Raw genomic sequence first — 15,304 nt, forward strand, 5'->3', positions numbered from 1 at the left:
AATACCACATTTATTAATGAGTACACTATATACACTGCGAGTTAGACTGTGTTGCCTTCAGTACTAGAAAAAAGCTAAGAATTCACTATTGCTTGTGTAACTCTTGCACAACTTTCATAATTCAGTAAAAGGTACATCCCTAACAGAAATACCAGATATTGAGTACATAGCAAGTGCGCTGGCAGTACTGCATTTTTCTGTGATGTAATTGATGAGCAACTCTGAAGCAATGTTTGTGTAACTCAGCAGAAACTACTGAATATCTGATGAGTAACTTCTGAGTAATCACGGAGTATATCTCCTGTGTAACTCAAGAGTAGCTGTTGTGTAACCCTTAACTCCTGAGTAACTTAAGGATAACATCAGTAAATCTTCACTATGTCTTGAGTAACCAGCTACATCATCCTTTAGTGACACCCCACACTTAACGTTGTATGTGAAATGGGATTTACAACACCATGCTCTGCTCATTATTCTGATGAGCTGCGGTGTTCACTGAGTTAATTTTAATCCATGCCTTGCTCATGCCTCTCTGCTGTGCAACCCATTAAATATAAGCCCATACCCAAATGTAAAAATGAGAACATGGTGCTTGTACTGGGAGCTAGAACACCATGTTGTGTTCATATGCAGTATCAGTGGAGCAAAAGGTAGCACACTACCTTTTAAAGCAGAAGGCTGTGGGTTTTATTCCCCAGTAGGTAGATGCCTTGTAAAAATCGTTGTACAGTTAAAGCGGTGCTGGCTGCATTACTGAGTGTGTTATCTTTCAGATGAGATTTTAAACCAATCTGCTTTCTCCTTGAGCTACTTGTAGCTCAGGTGTATAAAAAAGATCTCATGACTCCTATCAAAAAGAGTAGGGGACATTCCTCAATTCCAAGAACTTAACTGAAAAGAGGTCACTAGCCTACTGGGACTAATCCAGTCACCAAAAGAATAAATATGATTAAGAAAAAAATATTGCAGTAAGCTTAATTGTAAGCCTTGTGTACCTCATGCATAGCTCATAAAATGTACATCCAATAAAGATTTAGCATAACCAGTCACTGAGCATTGCAAAATCAATCTGTGTTTGTTATAATGATCTACAGAGATCTCTGGCTTAATTGTAATTCATGCATAATTCATTTGATATACATCTATTAGAAAATTAATCATGTATACAGAGAATTGTGCATGTACTGAGGGTACCAATTCCATGTTGTGCTTACTCTTGTAATGAGCTGCAGAATTCTTTAGCTTAAGTTTAACTGAATGTTTATTTCTCTAAATGTACACAATTAATACAGTTGTAAGGACATGAGACTTAGTGAGTGTTAAAACACAATGCTGTGCTCGATTGTAATAACGGCAGTTTTTGCTGGTCTAATTTTAAGTCATGTGCAACTTATGTATAACTCATGAAATATACTTCCCTAACAGAATTACCCAACCAAGTAGGGGCATTGTGAGGTTTCTAAGAGGAAGAACTCAATGGTGTGCTCATTATTGTAATGAGGTGCTGTAGTTCTTCTGTAACTCAGCCATAATTCATTAATTGTAATTCTCTTACAGAAATACCACATTTTGTCCGGATATTGCATATGTACTGAGAGTTACAACACCTTGGCATGATCATTACTGTAATGACCAGTAGATGTCAATAATGTACATGTAACGCCAATGTAACTCCTGTGGATCTCTTGAGTAACTCCAGTGTTACACTTGTGAATTTCATGTATAACACCTGGATAACATTTGTGCAGTTAGAGCACAGAAAGTGTACTTGGATACAACACTATGTTGTATTCATTACTGGAATGACCTTGTGTTCATTGTCCAATTGTAACTGATGTGTAACATGTTTAACACATGCATAACTCACTGTATATACATATTTTAGACAAATGCCACAATATGTGAGACCGAGAGGTACAACATGTTGTGCTTATTGTAATAAGTTACACTTTTCACTGTCTCTTGCATAACTCAAGGGTATCTCTTGTATAACTGATGGTTACCACTATGTAAGTGGTTCAGAACTTCTGTGTGAATGCTTTGAAGATTGTGTACATTATTGTACAGAAATATCATGCTTACTTGAGTACATACTATGTGCAGTGAGAATTGAAACACCGTTTCTTCTCTATTCTTCAGTTAGCTGATGTTTTCACTGGCTTGATTGTAACTGCATGCAACATATGTGTTGCTCATATATGACTCTCGATGTATATTCCATACAAAAGAGCACTTAGTGAGAACATAGTATGTGTGCTGAACATAATGGCTTTTTAAATTCATTATTATAATGAGTTGAAATCTTCACTGGCTTAGTTATAGCTCACGTATCTAATTTGCAATTTATCTGTAACTCACTAAATCATCCCATATAGAAATATCACACTGAGTGAGAATATAGTGCATGTGCTGAGAGGCAGAATATGTTGTGCTTAATTTTGAAATAATCTGCAAGCTTTGTTGTCTTTATAGTAACCCATGCATAACTAAATGCACATCTCTTGCAGACATACCACATTTACTGAACATATTACATGTAGTTAGAGTTAAAATGCCACATTGTCAGTAATGTAATTAACTACAGTATTCATTGGCTTAATTGTAAATCCTGGGTAACTCATGCATTGCGGAATGCATATCACACTAAATGTATATCCCTTACAGAAATATCACACTTATTGAAAAACACTACGTTTACTATGAGTTATAACACAATGTTGTGTCATTATTGTAATGAGTTGCAATTTTCATTGGCTTAATTTTAACTCCTGCATAACTCACTGCATGAACTTCTGTTACAGAAGTACCAAACTTCCTGAAAGCACTGTACATGTACTGACATTAACAACAGCATGCTGTGGTCACTATTTTAATTAGTTGCAGCCTTTGCTGAGTTTTTAATAAATCCATCCATATTTCATTAAATGTACTTTCCTTACAGAAGTAACACAATTTATGGGCACTTTATTCAGTGATGGGTCTGATAAGGGAAGAGTACAGTGGTAAGATATCAGTGAATCTTAAGATATTCCCTTGGAAATTAACTGGGCCAGAGGGAAAGATTTCCAGACTGTGGTGGAACCATGATAATCAAATGAGAGAGAGAGTTGTCTACAGAAGTACCAAGGTCTCTTATGAGAGCATCTGTACGATGAGGAGTGACTTACAACATCTTGGGAGCAGATTTGTTTGCCGAATGCTAATATGCTGCACATTTTGCATTTATCTTGAGATTTTTTCAGCATGTGAGATATGTGCATATTACAGCCCTTGTTGGAGCAGTTTACTATTAATGGTTGAGCAGATAATACTGCCTAAATTCCAGTCACCACTATACTTGGTCAATCACACTCCAGGAATATTGGTTTGAATGCCTGAAAAATAAATATCAAACAGGAGCAGGCACAGCAGTGATCTCTGTGGTTTCCTACTAGTTACTAGCTACAGTTTTATGTTCAGAGAGGGTACCAGCAAATTTTACTACTTGTGGGTCTATTGGATAGTCAAGTTGCAATCCATTGAGCAACACAGGGATGTAGATTATTTTTATCTAATTTTTCAATGCCAACATGGGGGATAATGTCAAATGCCTTGGCAAGATTAAGATAAGCAATTTGCACAGGCAGACTTCTCTCCACAGTCTCTGTATCGTTTTCAAAGTTTACTAGATTCAGGAAAAATGACTTGCCCTTCACAAAACCAGTCTGAGTCAATTCTGTATCAGTTAGATTGCCTACGTCTGCATAAATGAGTGCTGCTATTATACGTTCCATGGCTTTGCATATAAGGCTAGTGAGGCTGATGGGCATATAATTACCTGGAAGGTGGATGTATAGATGGGCCACCCTTGTGTTAAGAAGTGACACTGGCTGTTCTCCAGGCCTCACGTACAAATGCTGTGGATAGTCTGAGGCTGAGCAGCTTAAGCAGAGACTCAGATAATGCATACCTAGCACTAATGAGAATGCAGTCTGGTATAGTATCTTGTCCCATAGAAATATTATTTTCTTTATCCCTTGACAGTGATTCTAAGACTTATTCCAAGGTGATTTTGGTGAACTACATTTTCAAGGATAGTGGGCACACAATGTGGTTAGTTTGGATAAAGCAGGCCTATGCATGTCTGCTGATATATTGGCTAAATCCTTGTGATTGGAATGTGATCTATTATTATGAATCAGCTCAGTGCAGTGCCGATCATTACTCCTTATTTTCCTGACATAACTGAAGAAAGATTCATAATTTCCTTTGGTACCCGTACCGGCCTTAAGGCAATTTTCTGCTTTATATTTTCTAATAGTGCTTGTAGTTCCTTGATGACTTGCTTCAGTGTGGTCTTGAGGTTGGGGGATAGAGATTTCTCACAATTTTTCATTATTCTCTTTCTTTTGTTTATTAATGCAGGATATCAACAAGATAGGCCCATTCCTGAATTTACTATTATATTCAGGAAGGACAGCTCGACACCTTTGTATGCTGCTGTTTTGATGCTGGTAAAAAAATTTAAGATGAATGTTGCAGTACTCCTTGTTGGGTTCATTTGCAGGTGATTGTTGGGAATTTTATGTACGTCTTCCACCAGCTGAAGCAAGTTTTCCCTTGAAAAGTCCTTAAAGACAGTCTCATTTGGTCACTAGGCCTGACAGGCAAGATGACTGATTTCTGATCAGATTTATCTAGGGATGAGGATATACATGGTGAGATACAAGTAGGGGAGTAGTTCGGTCAGGATCCAGTCAAGGATATACCTGAACCTGTTAGTGCAATAAATCTGGACAAAGTCCAAAATAATAGGGGAGAAAGGCCAAAAATAGGGACAGATTTTAAATATCGCTCTTATAAACTTAGAAATTTGCTAGAGTAACAGTTTTTGTTAGCATGCATTTTCTTAAGGTTATGAAGTCTGAAACTCAAATGTTTGTCATTATTTAGTGACTTCAATACTCAGCAATTTGCCATAAAATTAGAAGTGTTATGAGGTACAGACCAAAAATATAAGGCAAAAATCTGGAAGTTCTATGGAAATCTGGACAGTTGAGAGGTATTAAAGACTATTGGGTAGCTTTACAATTTGCTCTGAGGTTTATCACAGGTTTAGACATCTCCACTTTCGCATAATTTCAAGAAACTTTCTTTCGGCTCTTAAATATGTGAGATGAGAAGGTATGTTATTTTTGTGCACAAACCTGCTGGAAGTGGTACATAGGTGAATACTTGGCTAACTGCTCTGATAGGTCCATGTTAAGCCAACTCAGTAACCCAGGGTCAGAATCAAACTCTGCACCTTGTTTCTATGAGGCAAAGACTTAACTATTTTGTCAAATCCTACATGGAAGGAGGGATGATTTGTTGAATATGCAGATTATATGCTAATTAGGTATTCATGGGTTTAGAAGGTTGCGTCTGATTTTAGGGTCTTTGTTCCTGATTTCTATGCCTACAAATTTAACCGTATGTTATTAATAAAGAGGTTACTACATTTTATGAGAAGGGCTGTCATCCTTTAACCCCACCGAACACAGCTGTTAAGTGTCTCCGAGTTTGCCTTGTACGTCATAATCTTGTGTTACATTATGTGGACTATAGTCAAATCAGTAATGCTAAACAGTGTCATTCTTTTTCTTATACAGAAAATGCATGAGATGTAAAACATGTTTTTTTTCAGTGAAATGGAGAAATATTTCAAAATGTCCCTGAATTTGGGCATTTGCCCTCATTAGTTTTGTCTTTGTCAATGATTCTTGAATAACTAAGATGAGAGTTATGTTGTGGTTTAAAAGAGAAGTAGACCCGTCTGCCTTATAAACGTTAATGTTATTAAAAGAAAATAGTTTGCATTTTCAAGTGCACCGATCAGCCAATGGGAGTACATACCTTTTCATTCTCAGAACAGACCTCTACTGACTTTAATTTGGGCGCCGCTGAAATACGTCAGCAGACACATGCTCGTTTGTAGTAGGAATATTGTTCTCAAACTTTCACTAAATTGGTCTGTAGTCGCTTGTTTTCTTTACTTTAACAAACTTTAATATGGTGACTTCGCTGATATGTAGTGGTACTGAGAGCAGGTAAAGCCTAGCAAATGTTGACGACTGATTTAGTCTGTGAATGTGTAGAAGATGCTAGTTTGTGATCATCTAAGTAGAAATGTCAACTATTTCTGGCTCGCTTATATATTAGCGTTGGGAGTGTAGTTGTGCGATGTTGCTGCTAATATTAACTGAGGAGTCTAGGAAGGAATACGAAACCACGTCTTCATTTTTTAAATCAGTTGACACTGTGTAGTAAGCCTTATTTCCAAAGCTGTAGTTGTTTTAAACGTTACATGGACTTTTATTTTTTCCGGGTTTTCCATAATCGTAATGCATTTGGTTGTCACTGAAAACACAATTACGTTTGAGCTTCTGAAACCTTGTTGACTTATCTTCGGGTAAGCAGTTGCAACTTTTGTATACATCACTGCGGTTATTAATTCTCACGGAAGTGCATACATTTCAGCTGTCCAGAATTTGCCGCTTATTGTTGTCCTGACCAACGCGTTTTTTTTTTTTTTAATTTCTGGTAAATGTCTGATCATTACACTCGAGGACTACATTATTTGGCGAAATGGAAGTGTATTAACCGACCGGATGCGCAGTAGCAAGCCCCGCCTGCGAGCATTTTGACTGCACCTCCCACCGTTTGATTGAAATATGCCACCATAACACTAGGTAATATTTGCAATATGTGAAACACAAGTTAATTGCACAAAAATATGCGATTGCTGTGAAATCAAAACATTTTTTTTATTTCATCACAAGTCCAAAGGCAAGTACTGTTTGTCCAGTTAACAAGAAAATATACATTTAGCATGTGCCTATTTCTTTATTTCGTGAATTTAGGCTAACAAACAGACACCCACAACATCCTGATCCACTGTTTGAGCTTGAACCTAACAACCACAAGGGCCTTTTTAAGCCTAGCCATTGCATCCCAAATCTCTGATAAGTTCTGATAGCCTTGATAAGTGTAAGCATGGGGCTGGTAGATTAACCACTTACAGGTTACCCATGTCCATTAGAGAGAGAAGTGTCACTGGCACAATGTTAATGTAACATAGGAAAGGGGTGGCAAGGTTTAAAAAACAGCCAAGTAAAGGAATGAAGCTACTTTAGCTGATTGAAGTGCAACAGAGCTAATACACCACTTCAATGACAACTTAAATTCATAACCTTTACTATATAGTAGTACTTAACATGCCAATATTTATTCAGTGTGTTAGAGAGCTACTTAAGATCCTCACAAATAAGCATAGCTCTCAACCTGTCACTGCAAGAAATCCGGACAAAGCTTAAGTTAATGGAAGTGACAAATCTGGACAAAGCTTAAGTTAAATGGAAGGGACAAATGCCCAAAAACAGGGACAGTTTTTACATATTGCTCCTATAAGCTTGATAAGTTGCTAGAGTAACAGGCTTTGTGTTAACATCTAAAGGTTATGAAGTCCAAAATTCAAATATGCGTCATTAGTGACTTCATTTTTCTGCGAGTCGCCATAAAATCACAAATTTTATTAGGAACAGAGCAAAAATTAGGCAGAAATCTGGACATTCTTAGAAAACCTGGACAGTTGAGAGATATGCAAGAAAGTCTTTCAAGTAGCACCCTGTCCCCCGCTTCCTACAGAAGTATTCTAATTCCCACTACTGGCATTCCAATCTGGACCACAAGATCAAAATTCCGCATCTACTTCACCAGATTACTCACAACGACAATAAGTCGGTTTACCGTTGTATTTGCACATTGCCATTGTTAATCCCCACCCTCCGGCATGTCAATCATGGCAGGCACGCCCATTCCTGCACGAACTCTGGGGTGGGTTAATACACTTCAGTTTCGCCCATTATTTAATTTTGTTTACTGGGGTCTAGAGCAGAGTACTGATTTTGATCATCCAGGCTCAGCCCTGGTTACATGAATAATAAACAGCAGTAAAATACGTTTAAAGATGTGGTGTTATTGTAGTTTACTGGCTCACCCTCAGTTTTCCGCCGGAGTGGGCGTGGCGCGAATGATTGACGAACGAGCTTGCATATGAAATGAGGCATGATTGGCATGCCATTCATATTAGCCAGTGACATCATGCATACAATGAATGTGTTAACCATGGCTCTGACTCCGGAAAGCCTTTAAAAGAAATGTAATGTGGCATAATCACCGCGCAAGTTTCAGAATCAGTTAAGTCCAAGTCATTAAAAAGGGGAGAAGGGGAACAAAATACCACTTGACCACATAAAATTACTACCTCAAAACTTACTGCAATCCAGCTGTTTGGCTACAAGCAAACTGGACTATAACCTGATACCAGACAGTACTCTCTGCCAAGCTTAATTCTCCAGAAATGACACTAAACACCACCAAAATCAATCTGAGAAAAATAGGAAGGCCAGAAAATTGCCACAACACAGATGATGGTTCTTTAGTATAATCGAGGGGCCAGAGCAGCTACCAATCCCATCTGTAAATGAAACAATCTGAGTACTAAAAACCAGAAAAAAGAGATAAGTTTTATGCTCTTAAGAAGCTATATTTCCGACCTTTAATACAGCACATTAACTCACTCACTTTAAATACTGAAAATTACATACATGTGCTAAGAAACTTTCTACCATTACTACTTCTATGTGTACATCCATCAAAAATACTGTTTGCCTTGGCACCAACTAATAAGGAACCACCCACTGATAAAAAAAAAAAAAAAAAAAAAAAAAAACAAGATTCTGTGCATCACATGCTATAGTACTGCAAAACAGGTTATAGGAAAGGTGACAAGGTATTCAGGAAAACAAGAAAGCAAGAAAAGTAAGTAAACAAGCCAGCAGATTCATAGGTAGGTACAAGGCTATTGGCCCACGAACCTACGTAAGCCTAGCCCACAAGGTTCCCAGCTTATGCCACCCAAGAAAGTTATTTTCCTGTGCCACTGTCGAGCAGAGACACAGAAGTGATCCCTGGGGTGTATTTCCTATTTCCCATTTCCCATCCACTCAAGATTTTTTTTGAAGAGTGCAAATGAAAAACTTTGCTTGGCATAGATGGGTAGCCTATTCCAGAGTATGGGAAGTCTCTGGGACAGGAATCTATCCCTCCAGCATCTCCTGTTTGTTGTGGTGACAAGGTTTAGGTCCCTAGAGCGTGTAGCTCAGAGGGATTGGGATTTCTTTAGGTGTAGCATGTCCAACAGCTCTGGGTTTGACATAGCTTTATATGTTCGGCAGAGATCACCTCAGAGTAGGCGATATGCTACGGAGTAAAGCTGGAGTTTTTTTGAGGCGGTCAGTGTAGGGCATTTGTTTGAGGCCAGTTATCCTCTTTGTAAGGTACTTCTGTGGCCTTTCCAGCTGCTGCAGATGTCTTGTGAGGTACATTCCAAAAGGGGCGTTGTACTCTATAATGGGTCTAATGAGTGTCGAGTAGAGAGGAACAATGATCTTTTTTTTTTTTTTCCTGGATGAGAACCCTTTTATGATAAGGTGTGCCACGTAGAAGGACTTCCTGACTACTGTGGCGATGTGACTATCAAAGGAGAGACTACTGTCCACCTGGGTCCCAAGGTCTCATCACACATTCGGTGTTAAGTAGATTGCTGCCTATGTGGTAGTTCATGGGTACAGAGTTTTTACCAAAGGGGATGACACTGCACTTTTTGGCATTGAGCTTGAGGCCATGGCTCTGACACCAGGCATCTGTCTCAGTGAAGCCCTTCTGTAGGATGTCCACATCATTTGGGGACTTGACTATGGCTCCTAGTTTGCAGTCATCTGCGAACTTCGTTAGCCAGAGGCCTTCTGTGTTAGCCTGTACTTCAGAGAATTAGATACCAAACAGGAGAGGCCCCAGGACGGAACCCTGTGTTACTCCACTTGTCATTGCTTTGAGGTCAGATTTGGAGTCTGTAACTTTTACAGTGTGGGTTCTGTCAGTGAGCCAGTTGGCAACCCATCTTGTGATGTAGGGATTTATACCTAGTTTAGTGAGTTTAGCTATAATTCCAGAATGGGGGATGGTGTCGAAAGCCTTGGTGAGGTCAAGATAGGCTGTGTGAACCACCTTCCCCTCATCTACGGCTTTGGTGACTGCCTCAAAGAAGTCGATCAGGTTCAGGAGGCATGATCTGCCTTTCACAAACCTGAACTGGGTGGGATCCAGAGTTTGGAGGTTACCAATGTCTTTGTTTATGAGTTCCATGATGATACGTTCCATGGCCTTGCAGAGCAGGCTCGTCAGGCTAATAGGTCAATAGTTCCTGGGATCAGTGCTGGATCCCCCTTTGTGGAGTGTGATAACTGTTGTTGTGTTCCATTCATTGGGCACAAAGCCTGATGCAAGGCTATTATTGAACATGGTGCTTAAGTGGGGAGCCAGTTCGTTCTGAAGTTTGTGTAAAACGCAGCCTGGGATGTTGTCCGGTCCCATGGATGCTGTGTTTTTGGCTTTAGAGAGTGCAGCTTTTACCTGCATAGTTGTGATTACAGTGACTCTGCATTCTTCCTTTATAGATATGGACCCTTTAGGGGGTGAGGGGGGGGTAAAGTTAGCACTGAACCTGTCTCTCAGGATGTTGGCAATATCAGTTGGTTCTGTAATTTTTGTGCCTTTGTGCTGTAACTCGGAGCAGATCTGGGTGTTGCCATCGAGATTCTTAACATAGCTATAGAATGCTTTGTGGTTGTCCTTAGAATTAGTGGCGATTTTGTTTTCGTAGCTAGCTTTGGAGGATCTTATAAGGGATCTCAGTTTCTTACTGAGGCTGACCAGGGAGCTCTTCCACTCATGGGATTTTACTCTCTTTTGCAACAATTTCTTCCTTCTGTTGTACAGTTTATGTATGGCAGGGGACCACCAGATTGGCTTCCTTTTTTTGGAGGATAGCGTCTTGGTTCTGTTTGGGATAGTACGAACCATGCACTCGTGTAAGTGCTTATAGAGTGCATTCGTGTAGGATTCAGCAGTTGTAACTGTATTGCCCATCTGCATGGGTGTCATGAAGTTCACCACTTCTGTCTTAAGAAGCATGAAGTTGGCTTTGGAGAAATTTTTTACCGTGGTTTCCTTAATGGGGGGTGGGGGCGGGATGTGGATATCAAGGGTGATTAACTGATGGTCGGATCGGACCAACGAGGAGTTGACTTAAGGTGTGGAACACTGGTCACTCATGTTGGTAATGACTAGGTCTAGGATATTGTTGCCCCTGGTGGGGATGTGGATAAGTTAATTCAGGGCATTGGAGTTTATGAATTCCAGAAAGCGTTGAGCTAAGGAGTTGGTACACGAGTAGTTTTCCCAGTGAATGGTGGGATAGTTGAAGTCACCCATTATTAGGGTGTTTGGTTGAACCCTAATATTTTCCAGTACATCAAGAAAAGAGGAGTGGGAATCCTGGGGCATGGTGGGGGATCTGTAGCAAGCTACAGTTTAGATTGCAGTTTTGCCTAGAGTTAGTTCCACTTGGATAACCTCGGATGCATTATGCTGAGCAACTAGCCTGGAGGTGTGGATGTCCTTAATGAATATGGACACACCTCCGCCTTTGGTGTTTCTGTCCAGGTTACATGGCCAAACAGTGTGGTATGAGTTATAGCCTGGTAGTGCAGGGGTGCTCTCTGGCTTGAACCAGGTCTCAGTCACTGCCCAGATATCGATGTTCTCCATTTTAAGGAGTTACTCGAGTGAGTGCATTTTGAGATTTAGACTTCTAGCATTGAGTAGCATTACCCTCATTTTTTGCTTGCCTGTTCCTGTTATGGTGGTGAATTTGTTATTTGAACCTTGCCTAACAAAGGCACTATAGGGGCAGCAAGAGCATTAGCCAGTATCTGGAATCCCAGGGATGACAGGTGCAGATCATCTGTGTCAAAGTATTGTGGTCTGTCGACCATGTCATCCCAAGCTAATAGATACTGGATCCCCTTAGAATGACACCAGAAGCTTAGCCATTTGTTGAAGTCAGTCATTTTGTCCTTGTACTGCGGTATCATTCGGGGCGATGGCAGAATGCTACTCAGGGCTAGGGTCATACCTGCCTGGGCTACAAGATCGGAGAGCACTTCCATGTCTCTTTTCATATAGTCCAGGGAGGTACGTCTAAGGTCATTCACACCAACATGGACAATGACAGAGTCATATTTGTACTTGTGGAGTGACCTGAGTGCGTGCGTTGTGGCGGATCCTGGCACCTGACAGGCAGCTGACAGTAACCTTCTCCTTGTTTAGCCTGGTGAGTGGGACATCATTGTGCCTGACTATAGAGTCACCTATGACTAGTGTGTTGGGTATGTTGTTTTGCCTTATTGGCTGTGGTTGAGTGGCACACTGAGTCTGTGGGCTATGTGTCATTTGAGTTGTGTTGGGGATGGAGGTTGCTTGCGTTTCTGCTTTGGAGGTCTCTGTTGCTTAGAGAGATTATTATTGAGAGTCTGCGCGAATGTTTTTGTGTTACTATGTGTGGATTTTGGTGGTGTAGATTTAGTGAGATTATGTGATGAGTGTGGTGAGGTGCAAATGTTTACCTTCTCCTCATGACTGTCAAGTTCAGTCTTGGTTGGAGACAGCTTTTCCTCCAGTTTGGCTAGATAAGTACATCTCTCACAGGTTGTAGTGTTGGGTGGTAGGAGGAGAGGGTTGTCTGTGTACATGAGGCAAATTCTATGTTGCCTCAAAATGCCCAGTCGATCAATTACTTCAGCCACTCGATACTGTCATGTTTCAAAAAGATTTAAAAAGTAGTAGTGGCTTTATATTAGAACATTACCCCACATTGATTTTCGTGCAAGAATAGGCGTTGCCAAAATGATTGAGAGGGCAGGCCCGTGTGACATTGCTTGGAAAACATGTCTGAGTGACAAGCAATGCAGATTATTCAGTGCCATGGTGAATATTCATTCTCTGAATGTTTTTAACAGAGGCTTCATGCTTTTTTTATGGTATCTTTAATTATAATTTTCTGCAGTAATTGCTTTTGCAAGCCCCCTGTACCAGCCACTTAATATAGCTGCTCTCCATACAAACTAAACAACCAGCGTGTTAAGCAGAATATCATTTACAACTGCATTTTCAAGCAGAACATTAACAAGTCGATTTTGTTTTTAATAAGGAAATTAAAAAGTACAGCAAAATGATACACGGGCTTCTACTTGCAGGGTTAATTCAGAAGGTACCCCCAACACGCACAGACTATTAAACTTTAAATTAAAACAAGAAATTGGTCAAAAACGTGTTCCTTTTGTAAAGTTATCCACAAAACCTTTGTTATGTAATAACAATATCTGATATGCAGTATACACTGGTTACCACAGTCGGCAATGTACCCCATCCCGGAAGTTTTAAGTATTTCAAAGGAAATCTCTCTGTGCAAGCTTGGGCATAAAGCTATAGGATACTTTGTGGGCGCAACACGGATCCTGCAAAATTAGCAGCTCTTATCTGTAACATTCAGAAAAGTAACAAAAGCATTTCAAATGTCAACACCGAGGTACTGTGAAGTCCATCCTAATTAACTTTATAAACCAACTAAAAAGACAAACACCTGATCTTAAGAAATTATCATGTTACCTTGTGAAATTTCACAAAGCAGGAAAAAACAGATTTAACAGTATTTTTTTTTTCATTTAAAAACTCATACGAAATAAACGTACATAAATTCACTGTTATTATAAAAAAGCAACTCACTCCCAATAAAAGGGATGAAAACTCAGCATGTAACTGATTTGACTTTTTACTAACTTAATGACAATTAAAAGAGCAAATTATTTAGTCTAAGATTTAATATACAAGGGAGAAAAGGCTTTGTATTGAAATAATTACAATGTTTAGCATTCTGATTTTTCTGACAATGGTCTTCCGATGTTTATTCAAAGCACTTCTAAAAGTAAACGTTATACACAGAGTGCTGGGCCAGATTTGGGCGGTCCTTGCTACTGTGCATCTGGTGGGGTAATGTTCTAATACCAGTGTTGCCAATTTAGCGCTTTTCATGCACTTCATAGCTTGAACATTAGTTTCCTAGCACAAAATCTAGTGCATTTCCATTGATCCTGGCGATGGCGTGATGCTAAAAACGTGAAGGTTTTTGTTGTCTTCTTGTCTATGCCTCGCTTTATCGCTTACATAGTTATACAGTCCCAAAGCGTAACCTGGTACCAGCTCTGCCCCACCCACCCAATGGACTGCCTCTTGTTGTCATTCCCATGGCTGCCACCCTACAACCACTTCCTAGTTCCAATTTCAAGAGTGCAAACCAAATTACATGGCAGTGTTGAGCCTTGAAACGGTAGCATGCTGTGGGGTTTATGGTAATCAGTAACAACCACTCTCAGTGTGTACACATACGCTCCTAATCATTAGGATATGGAGGGAATTGTATGCTATTAGTGTGTGTCGGGAGTGTTTGAAGTTGTTTTGTTGTTGAAAAGAGTGGTGATGGATCCTAAAGCTTGTAACTGTGCTACAGGTAAGTGTTCGGTTAGTAAATGTGGGTGTTAAGGAGATGGTTGTTGCCGTGTTGGTTATACATTGCTACAGAGTTTGTTTCTATTGGGGGAGTAATAATTTTATTCATGATGCTTTTGTAGCCAGAACGTTTCTCCAACAGTTAGTGCTATACATCAAGTATTACTAACTTTGTCTCAAAGTTTTACTGTAGTGCGACTAAGACTGTCTACTTAGGAAGGTACGGTAATGGATTTTATTTAGTAAATGAAAGTATCAAAGATGCATTCTTTGAATAAAAGTTCACATAGTTTTAATTTATTCAAAGTTAAGAGTATGAATGTTGGCGTCCTTGTTTTGGGTCATTCTAGTCTAGAGACGATTGAGAGTTGAGATGGCGTAGTCTGATTTTTGTGGATACTGGTGTTGAGATGTATTTTGGCATCTTAATGAGTTAATTGTATCTGCACCTGCTACACATCGCGTTATGTGATGCACATTTTATGGGGGAGGTAGGCAGAGGCTGTTGCTGTAGTTTTGGTAAGAAAAACAACTTGATAAACTATGGAATTGTCCACTTGAAAGTGGCAGTTTTAAGTACAAGTTGTTTACTGGCAGTAGTGTATGAGACTGGACACATTGCTTTTGTTGTCAGTTAATAATTATTCTGGTAGTATTTCAGTCACTGACAGTGAATGTGCAGTCATAGTGGTTTGCACTTTCTTGAAGTGAGTTCATTTTAGGATAGTCTGAGTACTGACTGAGGAATTGTTTTTTCCCTCATTACTTAATAATAATCTTTGTGAGTGTAACTTCCTGTAGATCCGATATACTCTGG

At 39.6% G+C, this 15,304-nt stretch overlaps 1 protein-coding gene across 4 annotated transcripts in view; it reads left to right on the forward strand.

Annotated features, from left to right (window-relative positions):
- Nucleotides 1-5,938: 5,938 nt before the first annotated feature.
- The window catches only part of BORCS8 (BLOC-1 related complex subunit 8), a 1,082,199-nt gene continuing 1,072,833 nt past the window's right edge, over nucleotides 5,939-15,304 (forward strand). For all 4 annotated transcript variants that reach the window (XM_044053916.1, XM_044053917.1, XM_044053918.1 and 1 more), the window contains exon 1: nucleotides 5,939-6,068. In XM_044053916.1, the coding sequence (XP_043909851.1) occupies nucleotides 6,031-6,068 (38 nt within the window). In that variant the 5' untranslated portion in view covers nucleotides 5,939-6,030. The remainder of the gene's footprint in view (nucleotides 6,069-15,304) is intronic.

This window comes from Protopterus annectens, chromosome 13.part0 (assembly GCF_019279795.1).
Source record: "Protopterus annectens isolate FY-2018-M chromosome 13.part0, PAN1.0, whole genome shotgun sequence".
Lineage (NCBI taxonomy): Eukaryota > Metazoa > Chordata > Ceratodontiformes > Protopteridae > Protopterus > Protopterus annectens.